Raw genomic sequence first — 21,838 nt, forward strand, 5'->3', positions numbered from 1 at the left:
TGAAATATAAATGATTTGACCAAATGACCACAGAAGTCCTTCCCCCGCCCCCTTGCCAGAACTTGCATTCTATAGTTATAATTATTTCTCTGGAGACCATGTACTAGTCTTTATAAATGGAAGCCCCTTGGCGCTTTGGATGAATGCTGATCACCATTGTTACTCCTTAGTCAAAGAAGACAGTTGCTTTTCTTATTATCTTGACCCTTCAGGATCATCATCATATCAACTCATGCAGAGAAGACTCTGTGTCCAAAAAAGAGAATCCTACAACGTTTCTTAGTCATCTCTTTTAAGGATTAACAATAGTCATTCACAAGAAACTTTCTTTTTCACCAAACTTACCAAATTTTCGTATAATCAAATTTATTTAGGTAAATATGGAGAACTTGCAGTCATCATTGTGTGTTTTTAAAACATTGCATAGTATTACATTATTATTGTTTTCTGGACACTGATATTATGCTTCATGACCAATTTAATTATTTTATTTTTCTTTATAAGTTATGTTTCATGTCCTTAAGTCACTGTAGTAATTTTTGCATGGGCTCTCCTTAAAGAATTACTTAGAAAGGATAATGTGGTGAGAGTGGGAAGAAGCAAGGGGTTATGCCACCTTCAACACATCAAGTAGAAATGACTTCTTCTTCCTTTATGCCATCATGTAGTTCCCTTATACTAGCTTTATTATTATTATTATTATTATTATTATTATTATTATTATTATTATTTTGAGACAGAGTCTCACTCTGTCACCCACGTTGGAGTGCAGTGGTGCAATCTCGGCTCAGTGCAGCTTCTACCTCCCTGGGTTCATGTGATCCTCACACCTTAGCCTCCCAAGTGGCTGGGACTACAGACATGCAACACCATAGTCAGATAATTTTTTAGTTTTTTGTAGAGATGGGATTTCTCCATATTGCCCAGGCTGGTTTGGAACACCTGGGCTCAAGTGATCTGATCTGCCTGTCTCAGCTTCCCAAAGTGCTGAGATTACAGGCATGAGTCACTGCACCCAGCCCTACTCTTATTATTAATAGTAATATCGGACACTTAGTGCATACATTTTACAAAACAGATACTCTTCTAGGCTGTTTACATATATTTCCTTATTTCCATCTCACAATAGCTCATGAAAAAGATATATACAAAAAAAAAAAAACACAGAAAAATTAAAAGACTTGTCAAAAGTCACACAGTAAATAAGTTGCAAAACCAGCATTGAAACCTTTGTAGTAGAACTTCAGGGTTCATACTCTTAACAAATATGCTTCCACATCTTATGTGTCTCTGATGCTTGTTATTGGAATGATATGTAGTTGAGAGTACATACCCTGCAGGTCAACAACCCAGGTTCAAATCCTAGTTCTGCCACTTCCTAGCTGTGTGACCTTGGAATAATGTTTAAACTCTGGGCCTCCATATATCCCATCTGTAAAATGGGGATAATAATATTACCTAAATTCTAGGATTTTTGTGAGTATTGGATATGAAGAATAGAACAATGCCAATGCATGTTAGCTGTTTATCTCACTCAACTAAGAGCTTCTGAAGGGCAGGGGTTTTGTGCCTTTCATCTCTCTTCTTCAAGCCCAGTCACTGTGTCAGGCAGAGTAAACGAACAAGCAATTTAAGGAATACATGGACAAACAAATGAATAATAAAGACACATTGGATTTGAAAACCAACTGGATCATCTTTCCCGTTTGCCTATTTCTCTGCCATATACTCTGTCAAATAGGATTTTTCTGCCAGGTGAGTAAGTGCACTTAAAACTAAGGCTCTAACTAAATATTCTTTTCCTAAATTTAATGGCAGAATCCAAGGAAGAAATTGTACCTCTAATGTATTTGTACTGAACTAGAAATTCAAATATTGTGCTAGGATTTCCATCTTTTTCCCTCTTATGTTAATGAAGTGATTTAGAAAATATTTTGACCTCAAAGAGGTCAGTAGGATTGTATGTTTGTTTTCACATGTGTTGGTGGCAGGCAAAAAGGACAGCACTTTATAAACTACCAAGGGACTGACTGATTCTCTCTCCAGGGAGAATTTTAAAGTAGAAGAAGATGCCTTTTATTTAGTTATTCTCAATGTGTGTGTTCTCTCTCACCATCATTCTCTAGTCTTCTGGCAGAAACAGGGAGGTAATGGTACTCAAGGTCATTTATTTTAATGCTTTCAGGGTTCTACAAAGAGATGTAAAATACAGCACTGCAGACCTTACACAAAGGTCTCTGTTTCTTTCTATTGAAATCTATCAAGGTGGATTCTTGGTGAGCTAAAGTGGCCCCAGAGGAAGTGTAATACAGTGTGTTATTGTGGAGTTGAAACATACATCAAACTGAGCTTCCATTTGAGAATTTGTTCATTATTCTCCTTACCCACCAATATTCACTATGTGGTGACAGGAAAAAATTTTTATTTTATGTAGGTGAACTTACTGCTCTAGCACAGAATGATTACTTCTAATGGACCCAGCCTATGAGGTCTACCCTCATAGGTGGCAATGGGTTGGGCCACTGTCTCTCATTCTATTGAATGGCTGCATTTTTTTTTCTGAGTATCCAGAATGTAGATAGGTTGAATCCTTTGAAAGCCTAAGGTGAGGAAGGCCTCCATTATTTTGTCTAAGCCTCTAATTTTGAACACATGGGATCTCAGGCATTAAAAGGGCTATAGTAACATGACTAAGGTTGTTAAAGCTAAAACTAGAGTAGGAATATTTCCTCCTCTAAGCAACCTTTGAGACTTCATACATATTTGCACTTTGGCTTGCATACTACTGCATTTGAATTGTTTCCCAACATTCTCCAACTTCCTTTCTAACAAAAATAGATGGAGAGTTCCTTGAGGAAAATTTACGTGTGCATTATGTGATCTGCCTGGATCCTAGAGAGTGATTGTTTACCCCCCAATATATTCCAACTAACAAAATGAAAAGGCAACCCCTGCAACAATCCTTCCTAGATCGTCTTAGGCTGGATTCACTTTTTATTCATTAATTCAAAATATTTGTTCAATGCCTCCTATGTCTCAACTACTACAGAATATAATAGGGATACAGAAGACAGATGTGGTCTCTTCCATCACAAAAAAAAAAAAAAAAAAAAAAAAAAAAAAAAAAAAAAAAAAAAAAAAAAAAAAAAAAAAACATGCTAATCACAGCACTTAAACTACCAATTTTGATAATTATAGTTTATGTGTTCAATTTCCCTTAGACCTCAAGTTCCATGACAGCAAGATCTGAGCTTGTCTATCATTTAGTCTGTAGTGACTGCCATTATATCCAGCTTATAATGACATTCAAGTTTTAAAAAGTAAACACAGAACACAGTTTATTTTCCTATCTTTTCCAACATAATATGTTGTAAGAAGGAAAAATCTTGAGCATTTTTCATGTTTTGGGATATTTCAGGACTACAGCAATAGCTCTTACCATTTTGAGTACCTACTGTATAACACTCTGCAATATTTTATATTATTTCATCTTTAATGCAAAATACAGGACTATCATTAGTTAGGCAATACTAGAGTTTCCAAGTGAACAAATGACTTGCCCAAAGTCACAAGGCTTCTAAGCGACAGGACCAGGACTTGAGTTCACATCTTCCTCACTACAAAGCCTATGACCTTTCCACTATGTCACTTGGATTTGAAATAAGAAAAAAAGAAAAACAGTCTCCATTTTTTAAAAAATAAAAGACATAAACATTTAAGCTTCTAGGCTAGCAATGCGGGCTTTAAAACAAGCAAAAGACAGATCCTGTTAATCAGAACTTATCTAATAATCACAGTAAGAGAGGTTGACCTATTATTTGAATGTATTATGCTTGTGAGGCTCCAAATATAAAGCCTGAAATCAGAGGAAGAAGTTTTTTAGCGCCACTCCTCTTATTTATTACTACATCACGTTTCCTTAGAAATCACAAATGACAGTGAATAAAATCCACTTAAATTTTGAAAGACATAATTTTGAAAAAGTAATTGTGGACCCTTGTTAAAGCTTTCAGTAAATAATAAGCTTTGTGGGACATATATTTTTCTAATTGTTTGAGTTCAGCTTTTATTTACAATTATCTGGTCTAATGATCACATTTCAGATAGCACAAAATGGATACTTGAATAACAAAACTATTATCTTATTGTTTGAAACAACATTAAAGATGTGGGTCCAGCTTTTCCATAGTGTCTGGTCTAGTTTTGAGTATAGAATTAGTAAATCAGTTACTACACTAAAAAGGATGGCATGCCATCTACTTTTAATTCCTACATGGAGTGATCAATAATGTGGTTATGACTCTGTTGGCTTTAGCTGTGGAAGATGCTTGGTTAGAGATACAAATGAAATTGTAGAAGGATTGGCTTTTTGATGTCCTACGTGTAATAATCACCGCTACAAATTTGGCTAAATTCATTAACTAATGGTAATAAATGGAGCCTAGACTATATAAATAGTTATTTATGAAAAGCTGTTTATGTGTCAGGAATTGTGATAAGTGCTCTCTGTGAATTTAATGTATTTCTTGAACCATCCTGCAAGGGGACTACAAACAACTGACAAGGTCAGGGAGTAAGGATTTAATCCAGATGTTCATCTCTAAGAGTTCACATAGCTACCTGCTGTGCTACAGTAATCACATGTAACCAATTTCTCAATTTGCAAACAAACAAACAAACAGAAACAGAGGTCAAGAGGCATGAAATGACATGTCCAAGGTCACAGGTCTACCAAGTTTACATTAGTTCTCAGCTCAATGGATGCCCAATTTAGTGAAATGTTCTCTCTCCTAGACTTGTGTTACTGAATGACTTATTGAGTTCTCACAAAATATTTTTCTGCTTCTTCCTCCATGTCTGAAGTAACAAAATCATACTTACCTGTACTTGACTGGACAATTCCAGAGTCTACTGTTTGTCCAAGAAGATCATACTGGTTTAGACGTGATCCATCTTCTGCTACAACCACTGAGCGTGCTGGCTCTCTGGTCCATTCATAAACAACTTCTGCTCTTGTATAAGCATCTAAAAGGAAAGAGTAGAAAATGACCCATATATTTTACCACTTCATTCTCTTATTTAGTTAGTACCTTTTATCAGCTTCATATTTTCTATATCGTAGTTCCAGAGGGCAGGCTAGGGAAGAAGAGCTCACATCTCTTAATTTACAAAAACTAAAACACATTTTCAGATTTCTTTTTTTAGTCATTTATTCACTCTTCCAGCAAATTGTTATAAGGATCTACAAAGGACAAAATACTGTGCTGGGGATACAGTAGCGAACATTAGAAAAAAAGTTCTTTATCTTATGGAATATGCATTTGTAGCAGTGGGGACAATACAAGCGTATGTGATTTCAAGTAGAGATAAGTGTGATAGAGTGATACACAACCAAGTGAAAGGATAGAGAATGAAGGGATGGAGACTTATCCTAAGTAAGGTAAGGGGCTCAGACAGAGTCATCTCAGAGGAAGTGACATTTATACAAATATAGGGCAGATACATGTGAAAATCTTGGGGAAGAGTTTGCCCAACAGACAAACTAACAAGCTGCTGCTTCTTCTCCTTCTCCTTCTCCTTCTCCTTCTCCTTCTCCTTCTCCTTCTCCTTCTCCTTCTCCTTCTCCTTCTCCTTCTCCTTCTCCTTCTCCTTCTCCTTCTCCTTCTCCTTCTCCTTCTCCTTCTCCTTCTCCTTCTCCTTCTCCTTCTCCTTCTCCTTCTCCTTCTCCTTCTCCTTCTCCTTCTCCTTCTCCTTCTCCTTCTCCTTCTCCTTCTCCTTCTCCTTCTCCTTCTCCTTCTCCTTCTCCTTCTCCTTCTTCTTCTTCTTCTTCTTCTTCTTCCCCTTCCCCTTCCCCTTCCCCTTCTCCTTCTCCTTCTCCTCCTCCCACTCCCTCTTCCACTCCTTCTCCCTCTTCCACTCCCCTTCCTTCTCCTTCTCTCCTTCTCCATTTATTTATTTATTTATTTATTTATTTATTTATTTATTTATTGATGGAGTTTCACTCTTGTCACCCAGGCTGGAGTGCAGTGGCATCATCTTGACTCACTGCAATTTCCACCTCCCTGGTTCAAGCAATCCTCCTGTCTCAGCCTCACAAGTGTTTTCTTCTATTGCAGATAAAAGGCTGACTAGTTTGAGGAAGACCAGTTTGACTAGAGTGAAGCATATGAGAGATGAAATGAGGTTAGAGGCAGTAGCTTTGGTCCAAATTATTGTTAAGCCAGGAAAAGGTCATGATAAATGCAAAGATCATGATAAATGTAAAAATCACTGGATATTTTCCTGCATGTACATTAGCAAGTCTCAGTTTACTCTCCTCTTTTCTATTGATTATCGTTCTTACAGATATTTTCCATGATGGTGAGTTACATTCTATAGCTCTTCTTCTCAATCATTTTTATTTGCCATGTCACTTAGAACTTGGCCATCTCCTAATGAGAGGTTAGGTCATAATTCTGATAGATAATTTACATAGTTTGGAGGGAGAGATTTTATAGAGTTAGAGAGAAAGAGAAGAAGGAATTCCATACCTTTTCTGATTTCTAGTCCTATAACACCCACTTTGTATAGGTTGGAATGATAGTACATACTCTCTTCTATTTAGATACAGAATGAGGTTTAAAACTTAAGAAAATATCACATTAGAAAAAGCAAGCTGTTTCCAGTGTTTTTGAGGGGGAGGCATCATAGTAAATGTTGGCCTATGATAAGAGCTTGACTCGTTGGCCAACAGCCAACTTCTCCATTAGGCACAGGGCCCAAGGTCCTCAATACTTTTAGGAGACCACAAAAATATTTTAATTTATTTTGAAATCCAAAGATAAAGTGAATATAATATAATCTGGATTATATTCATTTTTGTAGCAACTCAGTCGTGAAATAATTTTAATTTTCTTCCTGGAGGAATGGCCTCCAAAGGCACAAGTGCCTATGGCTCATAAAAGTCATAATGCACCTCTGTTTGACCCAATCCCCACTTAAATAACCAGGTTTTTGTGTTCTGTCCAGTACACTTTTTCCCCAGATAAAGTATTATGGGGTGTAAAACTGTGGTTGCTTTTTTACATGAAAATAAGGCTTCCTGAAAAAAGATGTGAGCCATGCCTCTCAGTCCCGAAAACAAAGCTTCTAATGTGATTACTTTTCGCTGAGGTGAGCGATGCAGAAAAATGTCGCCAGTGTTCCCTGATTTTACAAGGGTAGCCTGCCAGTTCCAACATCATTTCTGCATCAATTTATAATCAGATGGTTTTTAAAAACAAAATTTTCCACAAGTTTAAGAGAATGAACTAAAACTTAATTTAGTGGTTCATGGGACATGTAAAAGTACGACATGAATAATTTGAATTTATCTTTGCTTTTCCTTTTTAATTGTGGTTATCCTTATTATCTTAAAAATGAAAGCATTTCAGCATTGTGTATAGTAGGAGTACTGCGTCTATTAGGAGGGCTGTAAAATGTGATTTACAAATCTCTTAGAAGCAGGGAGAGCACAGTAGTTTGAGAAGGACTGTATTGCTTACAATTTGTAGATAACCACATTCAGTAATTTTTTAATATGATAAATAATTGCTTTTTAATGGAAGTGTCTTACCTAAGAAGACATAATGAGTTTATGGTAATATGGAATGATTGAATGTTCAATTTGCAAATGCCTCAAAAGTCATAGAGTTTAATTGCATTTTACAGATGGTAAACTGAGGCAAAAAATAAAATTACTTGTTTAAAGAGACATTACTAATAACTGGGAAAACCAAGATAAAGACTTAGGATGCCATTCATTTGACTTTATTGTGTTTTGTAAGTATTTTTCTAGGCAAAACTGTATATTAGATAGATTCTCATAAGCCAAGCAAGATACTTGGTGGTCATGCAATTATTGATGAAACCAATTCTAGATCTTGTGTCATTTCACAGCAAACTAAAACTCTTGCTTTTATATTGCACTGCCGTTAGCAACAATGTCTGCACCCTATCTTTTTATCCTCTGTCATGTGTTGTTACTGAGCTGCTAATATAGTTGTAGAGGGGGAAAAATGTGTTACCACTGCCTTTTATTTTATATAATTTTGGTGTCTCATTTCTTGCAACTTCATAGAAGCACCATTGCATATGAAAATGTGTAGGCCATCTAATACAAGCATGACATCATTGTGAAGGTGCAGATGACTCATTATCCATGTCTCTCCATGAGAACCTTTCAAAATGAAGGGTAGATTCACATGATGCAAGTTGGTATTTTAAGATGGAGAATACAGATATACTTAAGGCCTTAGCAAAGATGATATATCCTATTGTTTCCTTAAATTTTAGTAACCAGAAAGTAGTTCCTATGAAAATGTACTCAACTGGAGACAACAGCATAAGAAAAGTGAGGTTAAAAAGAGTCTTCAGTTACTTAGCCAAAAATTGTAAGTTACAATTTCGAAAAAATTATATTGCCCCCAAAACAGTTTTAAAAATAAGACCACAAAGTGGCCAGGCATGGTGGCTTATTTCTGCAGTGACAGCATTTTTTAAGGCTCACGTGGGCAGATCTATAGAGCCCAGAGGTACGAGACCAGTGTGGGCAAAATGGCAAAACTCTGTCTCTACAAATATTTATCTAAAAATTAACCAGGTGTGGTGGCATGTGCCTGTAGTCCCAGCTATTCAGGAGGCTGAGGTACGAGGATCACTTGAGCCCAAGAGGTTGAGCCAGCAGTGAGCCATGATTGTGCCACTGCACTCCAGCCTGGGCAACAGAGAGAGACCCTATCTCAAAAACACTAATTAATAAAATGAAAAAGACAACAAGGTTGTGACTGGTGTTAGGAAAGAACTCTGTGGTGGTAAAACACTGGGAACGCATATTACTGAGTATCAGGAGAGCTGCTAATTGACACTATCATTTTGCTTTTATGAGTCTCTGTGTTTCCATTTGTATGAACCACATGAAAAAAATGATTTCTAAAGTTGTAAATTGTTCAGAATTCATTCAAATTTTGACTCATTCCTCTCTCTGTGTTTACAATGCACTGTTTTAGATAACTGGTCAAAAAAAAAATCATATATTAAGGCCTTACTAGATTCAGCTTTTGCCTAGGTCTTTATGTCAGAATCTGTAACCCAAATCTCTTCTTTTGGAAACAAAGCCTTATTTGGTATATTTCTCAAAAGCAGTGAAACCATCACAGTTGTATCACGCGCATTGTCCTCCGGTTAGCTGGCTTTATAAAGAGAGCTTTATCCATAACCAGTAGAAAGTTTAAGTTAGCCTTAACAATCAGAATCTAATAGAGAATGGTAAGAAAACCTGCTTCTCAGCTTTAGATTTTATCACTATATGGATGAGGTTGTTTCAGAATACTCATAAACATTTATTACAGACTGTTCCACTAAATTATTGAAAACCCCTTTTGCCTATTATTGTCTCTGATATTTCGGCAAGACTTTTACTTCAAAAAAATGAGTCACAATATTTTTAGCCTACTCTTGCCTCAGTTTCTTCACCTTTGAAATATGCCAATTAGGCCAGGTCAGAGAAGTGACTGAACAACAAATGGACTGCCCCTGCCTCTTCTCATGCCAATGCCAGGCAGTGGTAACTAGCCATGGTGTTCCCTTCCACTAAGCATGACCATCAAAGCCTGCACTTCAGTGTCTAGTCTGCTCTGTTTCATTCCCCACAGGTCTTCATCTCTCTTTTCTGAAGCTTAAACAGTGAAGGGGCAGGCCGGGCGCGGTGGCTCAAGCCTGTAATCCCAGCACTTTGGGAGGCCAAGACGGGTGGATCACGAGGTCAGGAGATCGAGACCATCCTGGCTAACACGGTGAAACCCCGTCTCTACTAAAAAATACAAAAAACTAGCCGGGTGAAGTGGCGGGCGCCTGTAGTCCCAGCTACTCGGGAGGCTGAGGCAGGAGAATGGCGTGAACCCGGGAGGCGGAGCTTGCAGTGAGCCGAGATCCGGCCACTGCACTTCAGCCTGGGCGACAGAGCGAGACTCTGTCTCAAAAATAAAAAATAAAAATACAGTGAAGGGGGATTTAAAGCCTGAGTCTTGTAACCTTTATCCATTCAATAAATATTTACTGAGAACCTACAGTATATTTGCCTTTCTGCTAGGAAAAGCTGAACAAAATATGTCCTTCTCTCGTGACGTTATAGTCTCCAGACAATAAAAAGTTAAACAATAAATAAAAGGAATCATTGTTGCTGTGATAAATGGTATAAAATAAATGTGTATTGTGATCAGCAAGACTGGTGAGGCTGTAAGCAAATTTCGATAAGGTCATCAGGGAGCTGGCATTTATACCGACATGTGGAGAGAGAGAAGTCAGCCATACTAAGAACCAAGGGAAGAGTAATCCAGACAAAGAAAAGAGCATATGGCTCTGAGGTGGAAAACAGCTTACTTATTTTTGTTTAGCTTTAATTTTCTCATATGAGACGCTGTTTTCTACTCACTACACATTTACCTCTTCTTAAAATACCTCCAATATTCTTCAGGTTGACAATGTGTCCAATTAAAAATATTTACTTCCAGTCTTCTTTGCAAATATCAGTGGCAATGTGAGACATTTGATTAATGAGATGTAAGTAGATTTCTGTTAGGATTTTAGGGAAAGTTTTTCTCTTTTCTTACATAGGCACTACTCCTTTCATTTTTACCAACTATTACCTTCTATCATGAACAGAGTTGCAATGGCTGGAGGTACAGCAGTCACCTTGTGATGAGAAGGAAAATCTAAAGACATCTTAAGACAGTGGCCTTGTTAGGATGCTGAACCAATCAGAAATCTATCAACATTCACTTTCACATATCTTATATGAAATGATAAATTCTCCTTTCTTCAGCTATTCTCACTGCTGAAAACATTCCTGACTAATTTTTAAAAATACGCAGTTCATTTTCCAAATCAGGACTTTTTTAAGATAAAAGGGGGAATTATGAGTATTTATGCCAGGCTGGACACTGTGGCTATACCTGTAATCCCAGAAATTAGGGAGGCCACGGTGGAAGGTTTACTTGAGACCAGGAGTATGAGACAGATGGGGCAACAAAGCTAGACCCTGTCTATACCACAACCATACAAAAAGGTTACAAACCAGCCAGGCATGGTGGCACATGTCTGTATACTAGGTACTCAGTTGCCTAAAGCAGAAGGATTGCCTGAGCCCAGGAGGTCAAGCCTGCAGTGAGTCACGATGTGTCACCGCACTCCAGCCATGGCAACAGAGCAAGACCTTGCCTCTTAAAAAAATTATGCCAGTATATTAGGCTTAAACCGGTACTGTCCCAGGCAAACTATGGCATATGATCTTCCTAATTGTAAGGTTATGCTGTGATTTAGATGAACTTATAAATGTACAAATATTTAATATACTGTATGACATGCAAGTAACATATAGTACATATTACCATTATTACAAATGGGTCTGTTATTCAGGAGAAAACATAATAGTTCATATTAAATAATGTATTCTAAATTGGGGAAAAAAAGCAGGGAGAAGGGAGTTACCACCAAATGCCTGTTTAAGCTAGAGTTTTTGAAGTAGTTTATCTTTGAGTTTCAGTACAAAATGGAATTTATAAATAAAATTCTCTCTCCAGGACTGATGCTGCTAGGAACCCGAAGGCCTTTTGCTATTTTCTTTACTTTCTGTCTTCCTACACTACCACTGTTATTCTTCTATGAATCATATCTTCACCAAAATAGTCATTTAGACTGCCTGTCTAGTGAGAACAGAAAATCGGTTAGGTAGTCCAGGAGTTGACTCAGTCCTTGTACATAACTCCCCTGCAGGAAACCAAGAATACATTATTCCCACTCATTCCATGCATGTAAACCAGTTGAAAGCAGAGGGGTAAAGAAAAGACCGGGGAACCTGACTCTCACAGTCATTTTTCTCTTGGCTCCTCCAAGGTGTTTCTGAATATTTTCAAACAGCTGAAACCCAGGAAGTTATTATGAAGGGCATTTATCCAGGATACTTTCAAGAGCACTAATATATATACAAACATTAATGCCACGAGATACACAGACATATCAGCTAATTTTCTAAGACTATGATTAGGGTATTTGTGTTTTTTGCAACACCAGTTTGGCGTAGGCTTTCTTATTAAGAAACACTTATTGTCCTTTGCCATCTACCAACAGTTTAATCTGGTAAACAAATTTAATTATTTTTCAGATCAAACAAGTGTCAGTAAAGATATAAAATAGACACAATGATCTCCATTCATAGAGGGTAAAATATTATCCATGAGGTAAAAGCATCCATACTTCACTTCTTTTTCTATAAATACAACTTCAGCATAAATAGAATTATTTCAATAACTAGTTTAATCCATGTTTTATAGTTCAGTAGATAAAGAATAACCTCTCTCCTGAAGCAACATTAAAAAGTGAAGTAACAGAGCACTACTTATGGAAAGCCCATGCAGTATATTGCTGTTTAAATTTTCTTGATTCTCTTATCTATGTGCTTTTCTCACAGATATAGCTAGAGATCTCTCATGCTTAATGACTCACAATCAAGAAAAATCCATGTAAATTTACTCACAGCTTCCAAATTTTAGTGGGCAAGCATGGGCATCCATAGGGAAGTCCTCCAAATGCATTGGACATTCAGCTCTCACTGTCAGCCTTAAGGGAAACATAGGATACAAACAAGAGCCATATAGATTAGATACTTCTTGATAAGTACAAGTGGAACGCTATTAACTGTAGCAAATATATTAACAAAGCAGGCATAAATTGTAGGGTTATGTTGAGCTGTTAATAATCAAATGATCTAAAAACACATATTTACAATAATGAGTGGATTCTATCCTTATGTTTGTTTGCTTTAAGAAAAAAAGGCAACTCCTGATACTGTACAATGGGCAAGCCTTATTAATATTTTCCAAAATAACCGTTAACTAATCCACTCAACTACAGCAAATTGTTTGAGAATAACACTGTAAGTAAGCAAATAAACACTTGTGTAAATACTAATTTATCCTTGATTGAGAGGAAGACATGGATAGCACAGAAGAAAAGAGAATTTCTCCTAAGTGCATCTCTCTCTGCTTCTTTCCCTAAAATAGCACCAAATGCATAAAAGAAGGAAAGAAAAGCTGAAGGGGGATGTGTCCTCAGGCTTTGTGAGATTAAGATTAATACAACGTCCCCATATATGATCTCACTACTTGCAAACCATTTGGTTTTATTTACAAACCCACCATCTAATTGAAGCTGGGACTCTGTTGTGCTTCTCTCTAGTCCCTGGGATGTTCTGTGGATGTGAAATCTATTCTTGTTTTGTTTTTTTTTTTGGATTTCTAAGAAAGAAGTTCATTGAAATATATTTGCTTTCAGTTTGTAGAATTATAAGGAAATTTATATTCATGCCCTTCATATGATTTTTAGCAAGTATATTTACCCATATTATTAAGTAGCTCAAGAAATGTAATAAGATAGATTTATAGCCAAATATACAAAGTGTAATTAATGATTAAATTAAATTAATGATTAAATTGCATTTTTAAATTATTAAAGAAAGTAAAAACATGTTAGCAAAGGAAAATTTTAGGTGATGAAAGATACAGATGAAGAACATTGCATACATCAGAAACCATTAATCAATAAACTACTTGGGATATGCAAGTCTCTCCTCAGAAAATTGCCATCGAAGAAGAATGAATACTGGATTTAGGCTCAAAGCCAAATGTAGGGTGTTTCATCGGGGCAGAACATTTCAAATTTCAAATACCAGTAGGTCCGGCTTAGATAATCTAGAAAGTTCTCAACCCATGTGCTCATTGATCCTCTATTTCTATCTTTTAGATTTTTTTTTAAGTCCTATTACATTTTCATTAGTTGGCTCAATATCTAAAGTGTCTCTTGAAGCATTTTTTCTTTTCTTTTCTTTTCTTTTCTTTTCTTTTCTTTTCTTTTGGATGTTTGTGTTTGAAAAGCCAGGCATTCTGGCAGCTTTCTCCAAAGATAAAATACTACTGTACTTTCATACAATCCACTAAATTGAGCATTTTGCCTTTATTATATTTTTGTACCAAAGAAACAATTGAAAAATATGAATTACTAAGTGTTGACCAAATGTGAAAAACTCATATCTAACAAGTCATCTGGGAATAAACTACTGCTGCTCTCAAGAATGAGTTCCAGATCATTCTTAATTTTTCATAAATGAGGAATACTTTTAAACATCTCTTTTTTTTATATGATATTCAAAACTTTATTTGATTCATATTTCCTTCTTCAATCATAAGGTATTGAACACTTAATAGATGCTGGGCTTTACAGCAATCTTAAAGAGGGGGAAATGTTCATAAAACAGAAATGTATGTGTAGTCTTTAGTTTGAGAAAAATTAATAGTATCTATGTTCTCATCTAGCTATCAACGTCATTGTGAATTCAAATACTTCTTCAAATACCTATGTCTACATGAATCTGTGTTTTACGAATTTTGTAACTTTCCATATTTTCTGTTTTTTTTTACTTTATTTTTAGTAGGAATGTTTTCAGATGTAAATCATTAGACAGCTTCTAGAAATGCAATCTAGATCTTACTGGAATGCAGGAATATATGAGTTTTATAATAGAGAGAGGAAGTTCCTTATATTGAATCCACCTAGCTACAGAAAATTATTTAAGAATAAAACTAGATGTAAGCAAATAAACATTTGTATAAATAATACTTCATCCTTGATTGAGGGAATTAGAGCAGGTTGGAGAGATTTTTAAGATTGTTAAGGCTGAAAAACAAGGAAGCAAATATTCCACCATGGCTCATCAGCCTGATGATTGCTTACAAGTGGAAGGGAATGAAGTACAGAAACATTCATGAATGACAGTGTGGTCATCCTTACCTCATTGTGTACAGCAAGGTGCCATCCTCTGTGATCCGCAGGAGTTTGTTGGGCATGGTCATGTTGTGGGCCACTGACTTCTTTCCATTGTGAAAAAATGTGTCCGGAGTCCAGATTTTACTTGCCATTAGGTTATTTAACCGGAGGACTGTCATGGGCCCTTTAAATTTTAACCTTTCATCCTTCCAGCTTTGACGGAAAAATACATCTATTGTATATTCCTAGGTAATTTTGGAAAATGACGAAGAGTTCACTGTGCTGTACTTTGCAATGCAAATATCTAACACAGACAGTGCATAATTTTTGCAACTTTGGAAGTAAAATGTTAGCTAGGTGATGTTTTTAGAAGTAAATGTGTGATAGCATGTACATGTTGATGTCAGGAGAATCACTGGTTGGTGTAATGATTTTTTTTTTTTTTAAATCTAAAATGCCTGACATAATTTTTGGTCAGAAAAATTTTTCCAATTATTGGCTCAGATATGTAGAAGGAAAGTAACACCCCGCCTCCACCCCATCACAGCAGCACTAGAAGAAATAGAATATATCACAATTTTAAAACAAACTCATGTTAGAGGGTATTATGCATAGAAAAAAATGCTTAAGTTAGACAATTCCAGCCATAAAGGTAAAGCTTAGTATTTTGGGGGCCCTCTCATTGTCTCTGAAAAGCTCATGCCCACACCCAAGTAAACTGTGATTCCAATACGGGTGTAAAAATTCCATCTTTTTTTTTTTTTTTTTGCTAAATAAACTTTTTTTTCCACAGATAATGTACATAGACTTTCAATTATCCTACACATTAAAGAAGATTATGAAAACAAAGAAACTGCTTCTACTGGTAATTTGGATCCTTTTCAAAAAGAAAAAGAACAAAAAATAGGAATGCAGAGTGTGTCAGTGTGTGTGTGTGTGTTTGTGACTGTACATGTGTAAAAGCCACATGAAAAATGTTTGAAGTTCATCTTCGTTCACAGCCAGGGAATCTATTTATTTGAATAAACACAGAATTCCTTATGGCAATACCCAGAGACAAACATCTGCTAATCTGAAAACAAGCAATGTGACTTACCAGCTCCTAAAATTGAAAAGGGTAATAGCCATTTTTCTTGCAGTACTTGCCACCCTGGCACTAAATTTGGAGCTCAATGGCTTGAAGTAGAGATTGCCACATTCTCCATTAATCTTAGTATACTCCAAACCCGAAAGTGAACTAACTTGAAAACATCACGCTACATTTTCCTAATCCTCTAAACCCTGTTACATCACAAAGCAGTTGTTTTTTAAATCTTATACATATTGTCATTAGGACCTACAAAAAAAACAATGTTTGTGTTTGGGAGTTTTGTGTATGAACTTAAATACATGTCTCCTTCTAAGGGCTTAAGCAATGCCGGGTGAAGATTGAATGAAGGTGCGTTCTCTGGCACTTGTTTGGCATTACTGAGTCCTTACTGATCAAGTAATTAACAATTATTATTAAATGTATTATAATGCACCAGATATAGTAGTAATTGCTCTCTGAGACAGAAACAAGGAAGTGTAATATGGTGCCAGACTTTCTTTGTAGACAAGACAAGTTACCTTGTTTGTTGGTTAGGATTTTGTGTTTGAAAGTGTCAGATGAAAGGCACTGTGATAAATACATGAAGGGAATTTACTCACCAACAAACATTTCTTAAGCACCTGGTAAATTCAACAAAGGAGAGACTGTTTAGGCTTGAGCATTGTAAGAAAAATTCACGATGGTGTACGACGGGCATAGAATAGTATTTTCCATGGGAGGGGAGACTGTGGATGATATCAGCAAGTGAAATAACGTGCCAATGCCTGTCAGGAAAACTGGGTGGATGGATCTACCTCAGGGTATGCAGCTTTTTCTCTCTAGATGACAGACAAGCTTGTGAGGTCGGGATATAATATATGATGAAATGTTCTGTTACTCAGGACTTAGCAGTATAAGCTCTAGTTTCTATCCAACTGAATGACTTTAGATTGGTGAACAGTAGAAGGAATGAATGGCCACTTGCAAATCAAAGTTACAAGGATGCCTAAGGTGACCACATTCCCATGAATCTAGCCTTTGGTTCATTTATTTGCTTGCCCTAAAGAGGTTTTTTGAAAATAAAATACATGTTAAATATAAACTAAACTTAAATTAGATGCACTACCAAATCTTTGACAAGATGTATCTCAAAGGCAATAGTTTCAAAAAATTATGTCAAAATCTGCCAAAATCATGATGTTCGCATGTTTATTATGTTTACCACCAGCTTTTCTATCTGTGCTAATGACAGACAATGGAATCCCCAAATTCATTTAGGACATTCTTCCTTCTAATACTGTACCATTCACACACACACACACAAACACACACACGAGCAGCACTCACTGGGTAATCTTCATTTCCATTTTCTGCAGTGTTAGAAGTTGAAATACAAAGTGAAATAAAAACAGTTGATGAAAATTTGTTTCTGCCTAACCAAGAGTGTAAATATTTGGTCTCCCATTTCTGAGAACTCTTCCTGTGTGATTGTCATGGTAGCAGCAGGTAGTTCCCAGAAGCTAGCTCTATAAGATGACCTTGCCCCCTGGGGCACGGTTCATTAGACCAAGAGTGGGTATCTGGATGAAGATTGGCCAAAGCCCCCCTCTTTTTCTTTTTTCTTGTTTTTCCTTTTCTTTCTTTTTTTCCTTCCTTTCTTTACTTCCTTCCTTCCTTCCTTCCTTCCTTCCTTCCTTCCTTCCTTCCTTCCTTCCTTCCTTCCTTCCCTCCTCCTCCTCCTCCTCCTCCTCCTCCTCCTCCTCCTCCTCCTCCTCCTTCTTCTTCTTCCTCCTCCTCCTCCTCCTCCTCCCTCCCTCCCTCCCTCCCTCCCTCCCTCCCTCCCTCCCTCCCTCCCTTCCTTCCTTCCTTCCTTCCTTCCTTCCTTCCTTCCTTCCTTCCTTCCTTCCTTCCTTCCTTCTTTTCTCTCTCTCTCTCTTTTCCCAAAGGAGTTTCACTCTTTGTTGCCCATTCTGGACTGCAATGATGTGATCATAGCTCACTTCTACATCCGCCTCCTGACTTCAAGTTATTCTCCTGCCTCAGCCTCCCGAGCAGCTGGGATTTACAGGCATGCGCCACCAGGACCAGTTAATTTTGTATTTTTAGTAGAAATGGGGTTTTGCAGTGTTGGTCAGGCTGGTCTTGAACTCCTGACCTCAGGTGATCCTCCCGCCTCAGCCTCCCAAAGTCCTGGGATTATAGGCGTGAGCCACTGCACCTGACCAAAGTCCCTTCTTAAGGAAGCTGGGAAAAACAGGGAGGAGAGCAGCAGAACTAGAGCATAATGACTATGGATGTAAGTTCTGAACCTACCTGCTGAGTGGCCTTAGGTAATTATTTTACTCTCGCTAAGGCCCCCGTTTCTTAATCTATAAAGTGGGATAATTCACTCTGCGATTGTGAGAAGTGAGTTGATACTTGTGAGAACATCTTTTAACAGTGCCTAGAACATAGGAAGCTCTTAGCAAAAGTTAGAAATTATTATCTGTCTCCCATTTTATTATTTTATCAACACAAATTTATATTAGGTTTTTATGTAGCTGGTCATGAAAATGTGCTATTTCTTTAGAAGGATTGTAGGGAAGGAAATCTAAGGAAAGTAAGAAGGTGGTCGAAACCAAGTTCAGTAAAAACAAAATGCAAAAGAGGGGACTCCGTGGAAGAGAGGCTGGACAAAGGAGAAGCTCTCTTAAATAATTTGCTCAAGTTTCCAGGCTCTAGTCCCTACCACTCAAGTGAAAAGTCTGAGTTGCTCTGTTCAATAGAGTAGGTCCCTGGAGAATGTGAGTCTTAGTCTGAAGATCCGGGACAAAACATCCGCTATGTTCCTAAATAAATATTGTATTGAAGTGTTCCAGCCTGTGCCATTTATTACCATCTGTGTGTACTTTGACTTAATACGTTTTAAGCACTATGGAAAACAAGGCTCTATGATTGTACTGCCTCGGTATTTCTGTCAGAACCTAGTGCCCTGGGAATGTTCTGTTTGATTGCCAATTAATGGTTTTTAAAATAAAGTTAGAGAGTTGTCCTAATTTTGTTTTCTATTCTAAATGAAGTCAGATGCCTTGGGAGCTGTGGAGTCTCTGGGGCTAAATAGCCTGGGTTCAAGTTGCTACACTTAGCTAGCAGGTCACTTTCCTTCTCTGGGAAATGTAGATAAGAATAATACTTAGCTAAAAGGTTTGCATGAGGATTAGATGAAATATTATCTAGAAAGCATTTAGCATGGTGCCTAATGTATTGTAAGCATTCAATAGCATTAAATCTTGTTATGTTATTAATATAGATTAATTTATTAGTACTCACTTTAAAAACTATAAAACTTTTCCCATTTTGAAAAACAGCTTTGTCTTTCTGCCTTCTGATTTTGATTTCTTCTAAAACATGCTGCTGCTTCTTGTACACAGTTCTCCCATAATATAATTTAAATGATTAATCTTCTAAAGCAAGGTGCTCAGGTACAATTTCTACCAGCTACTAGCAAACCAGTGGCAGACCTATGGCTAATTTGATTTTTAGCAGACCAATTGAAACATTGTCTTGTTCAGAGGTTTTAGGCAATAGGGAATATTGTTGGTTGGACACTCTGTTCCTTATTCCTATCTGATATTTGGCCGAATGTGATATATAAAATGTAGATTATAATCACAAGTTTGAAGGTGTATCAAAAAGCCTATTCTAAGATTCAAAAACTCCAACACTGGTTTATTAAATCACAATTAATCTGAAGCAATAACTCAAAGGCATGCCACCTATTTTTTTAAGAAAAGAGAAAAGCTTTTGATCGCCTGTGGCTTCATTTGGGCATTGTCCTACAACATCTCCTACTGGACATTGACTCTGTGATGCACCATGCCAGCTGCCAGAGACTGAGATAGAATGGCCAGTAAGTAAAATTTACATTATTGTGAGTAGTAAGATGAGGACTGCCATCAGTGTGTGATGTTTTGAGTGTTCCATGCCCTCTCTTGATGTTTTCATCAATGAGAAAAAAGAAACTTCTGCGTGCTCCCAATTCCCTCACACTCTTCCACTGGGGAAAAGAAGGAAGAAAGGGAATTTAATCTGATAGGTTAATTTGGAAAAATACATCAATTTTACCCATTTCAGTCCTTTTCTCTTGTCTTTTCCATTTGGCTGCTGGCTGCCTATAAGAGTGAAAAATTCTGCTGTGCTCTCCGATGCTGGAAGTTTTACATGTATAATCCACACCCCAGCAAAAGAAAGTTAACACTGCCTTGACTGGGTGGGTTAATCTGGTTGATTCTGGTGCCTACTCTCTGCAAACCCACTTGTCTACAGGTATAAGTCACATTATGTAATATCATCATTATTAGTAATGTATATATGATATTTTCATTCCCCATGCCTCCTACTCTATTGTCTTATATCTCTATTTTCAGAACTCAGAGAGGAAACAGGGTATAATTTATTAGGTCCCACAAGACCTCAACTTTTTTCAGTATTATAGGGTCCTAAACCTATCACCAAAAAAATAGTAATTTAACATTTACTTTAAAATAGCAATGAACTAATACTGTGAAAGATGTGAAACACATGTGTCTTTACACTCTAGGCAACAATTTAAGAAAATAAGATATTTATTTATAAATAAGAGAAATAAGTTTACAAAGCAGTGCTATACATGTGGCTGAAAGCTAAAAGGTATTTTAGAGTCAATACATGTGATCAGAATACAAAAACGGAAAGTCAATTTGTTATTAGACTAATAAAACTGATTTCATCAAGTATTCGGGTCTTGATTTGGGCGGAAGTATAGGATTTAGATGGGTAGCGAGAAGAAGAAATTTCCATGAGTTCTTCATGGCACGATAAGGAGCTCAGAGGTAAAAATAATATAATAGCTATGACTTATCGAGCACTATTGTAGACACTTTATTTGCATATCTCATTTAAAACTTATAAAAATGTTGCAGGAATAGACAACTATAATAATATACACATTTGAAAGACTTTGAGCCTTAGAAGCTTAAGCAATTTGTTCAGTGTCATGCTGCTGCTGATGGTGGATTTGAATTCAACCAGCTTGAGTCCCAGAGCCAGCCCTGCCAGCGCCGACACTATACTGCCTAGCAGAAAGCAGGACTAAAACAAATAGTTAATATTGGGAACAAGTGACAGAGAGCGGCAAAATCATTTATGGATTCTATGGAATACAGGCAGAACAGTTTGTATTTGACCTTAAACATGACTGGTACCTAATAAATATTTTTAATCATAAAAGTACCATGAGAGAATAGTGTGGAAAGACTGAGTTGCAACATGAGAGAATTACAATGGGTCCTTGGAAAGTTGTCAATTTAGTAAAATACATTGTATCACAGGTTATTTCAATAAAGTGGTCTACAGACTGATCATAATTCCAAATGAATTGTAAGATGCATAAATTCACAAGTGTGATTGACTTTCATATGATACTTCTTGCATATTAGTAATGGCTAAAATTTGTTAAGTGGTATCATTAATCTCACCTTATACATGAAGAAACTGATCCAGAGAGATATTAAGTAATTTCCCTAAGGATGTACCCTTGTATGTGAAGTAGCTGGCATCATAAACGCAGGCAATCTGGTTCAGAAACCTGCATTCTTAGTTACCACTCTGTTGCTGCTTATATACTCCACCTGTTTTTCTTTGTCCAGTTGGCATATTTCAAAGCTTGTCTTAAAATCTAAAATATCTAATTATCCTCTAGGCCAGAATTTCCCAAAGTTCACTTTACAGAATATTAGTTCTACAGAACATAAACAGGAGTCAAATGACAAAAAAGGCCTTGGGTAAATACAATTGCAAAAGCACCAGATTAAATATAGTTTTTGTTTGTTTGTTTATTTGTTTGTTTACCTCAGAACTTGTCAGGGCTTTTACTCTGCCATTCATATTTTCTGTAAGTTTTATTCTGACCTGCTG

At 36.7% G+C, this 21,838-nt stretch overlaps 1 protein-coding gene across 3 annotated transcripts in view; it reads right to left on the minus strand.

Moving 5' to 3' along the window:
- GABRA1 (gamma-aminobutyric acid type A receptor alpha1 subunit) overlaps positions 1 to 21,838 on the minus strand; it is a 56,026-nt gene that overhangs the window by 13,087 nt on the left and 21,101 nt on the right. For all 3 annotated transcript variants that reach the window (XM_010388946.2, XM_010388955.2, XM_010388939.2), the window contains 3 exons: positions 14,860 to 15,080; positions 12,551 to 12,633; positions 4,882 to 5,025 (listed from right to left, as the gene is read on the minus strand). In XM_010388946.2, the coding sequence (XP_010387248.1) occupies positions 4,882 to 5,025; positions 12,551 to 12,633; positions 14,860 to 15,080 (448 nt within the window). The remainder of the gene's footprint in view (positions 1 to 4,881; positions 5,026 to 12,550; positions 12,634 to 14,859; positions 15,081 to 21,838) is intronic.

The sequence above is a fragment of the Rhinopithecus roxellana genome, chromosome 3 (genome assembly GCF_007565055.1).
Source record: "Rhinopithecus roxellana isolate Shanxi Qingling chromosome 3, ASM756505v1, whole genome shotgun sequence".
Classification (NCBI taxonomy): domain Eukaryota; kingdom Metazoa; phylum Chordata; class Mammalia; order Primates; family Cercopithecidae; genus Rhinopithecus; species Rhinopithecus roxellana.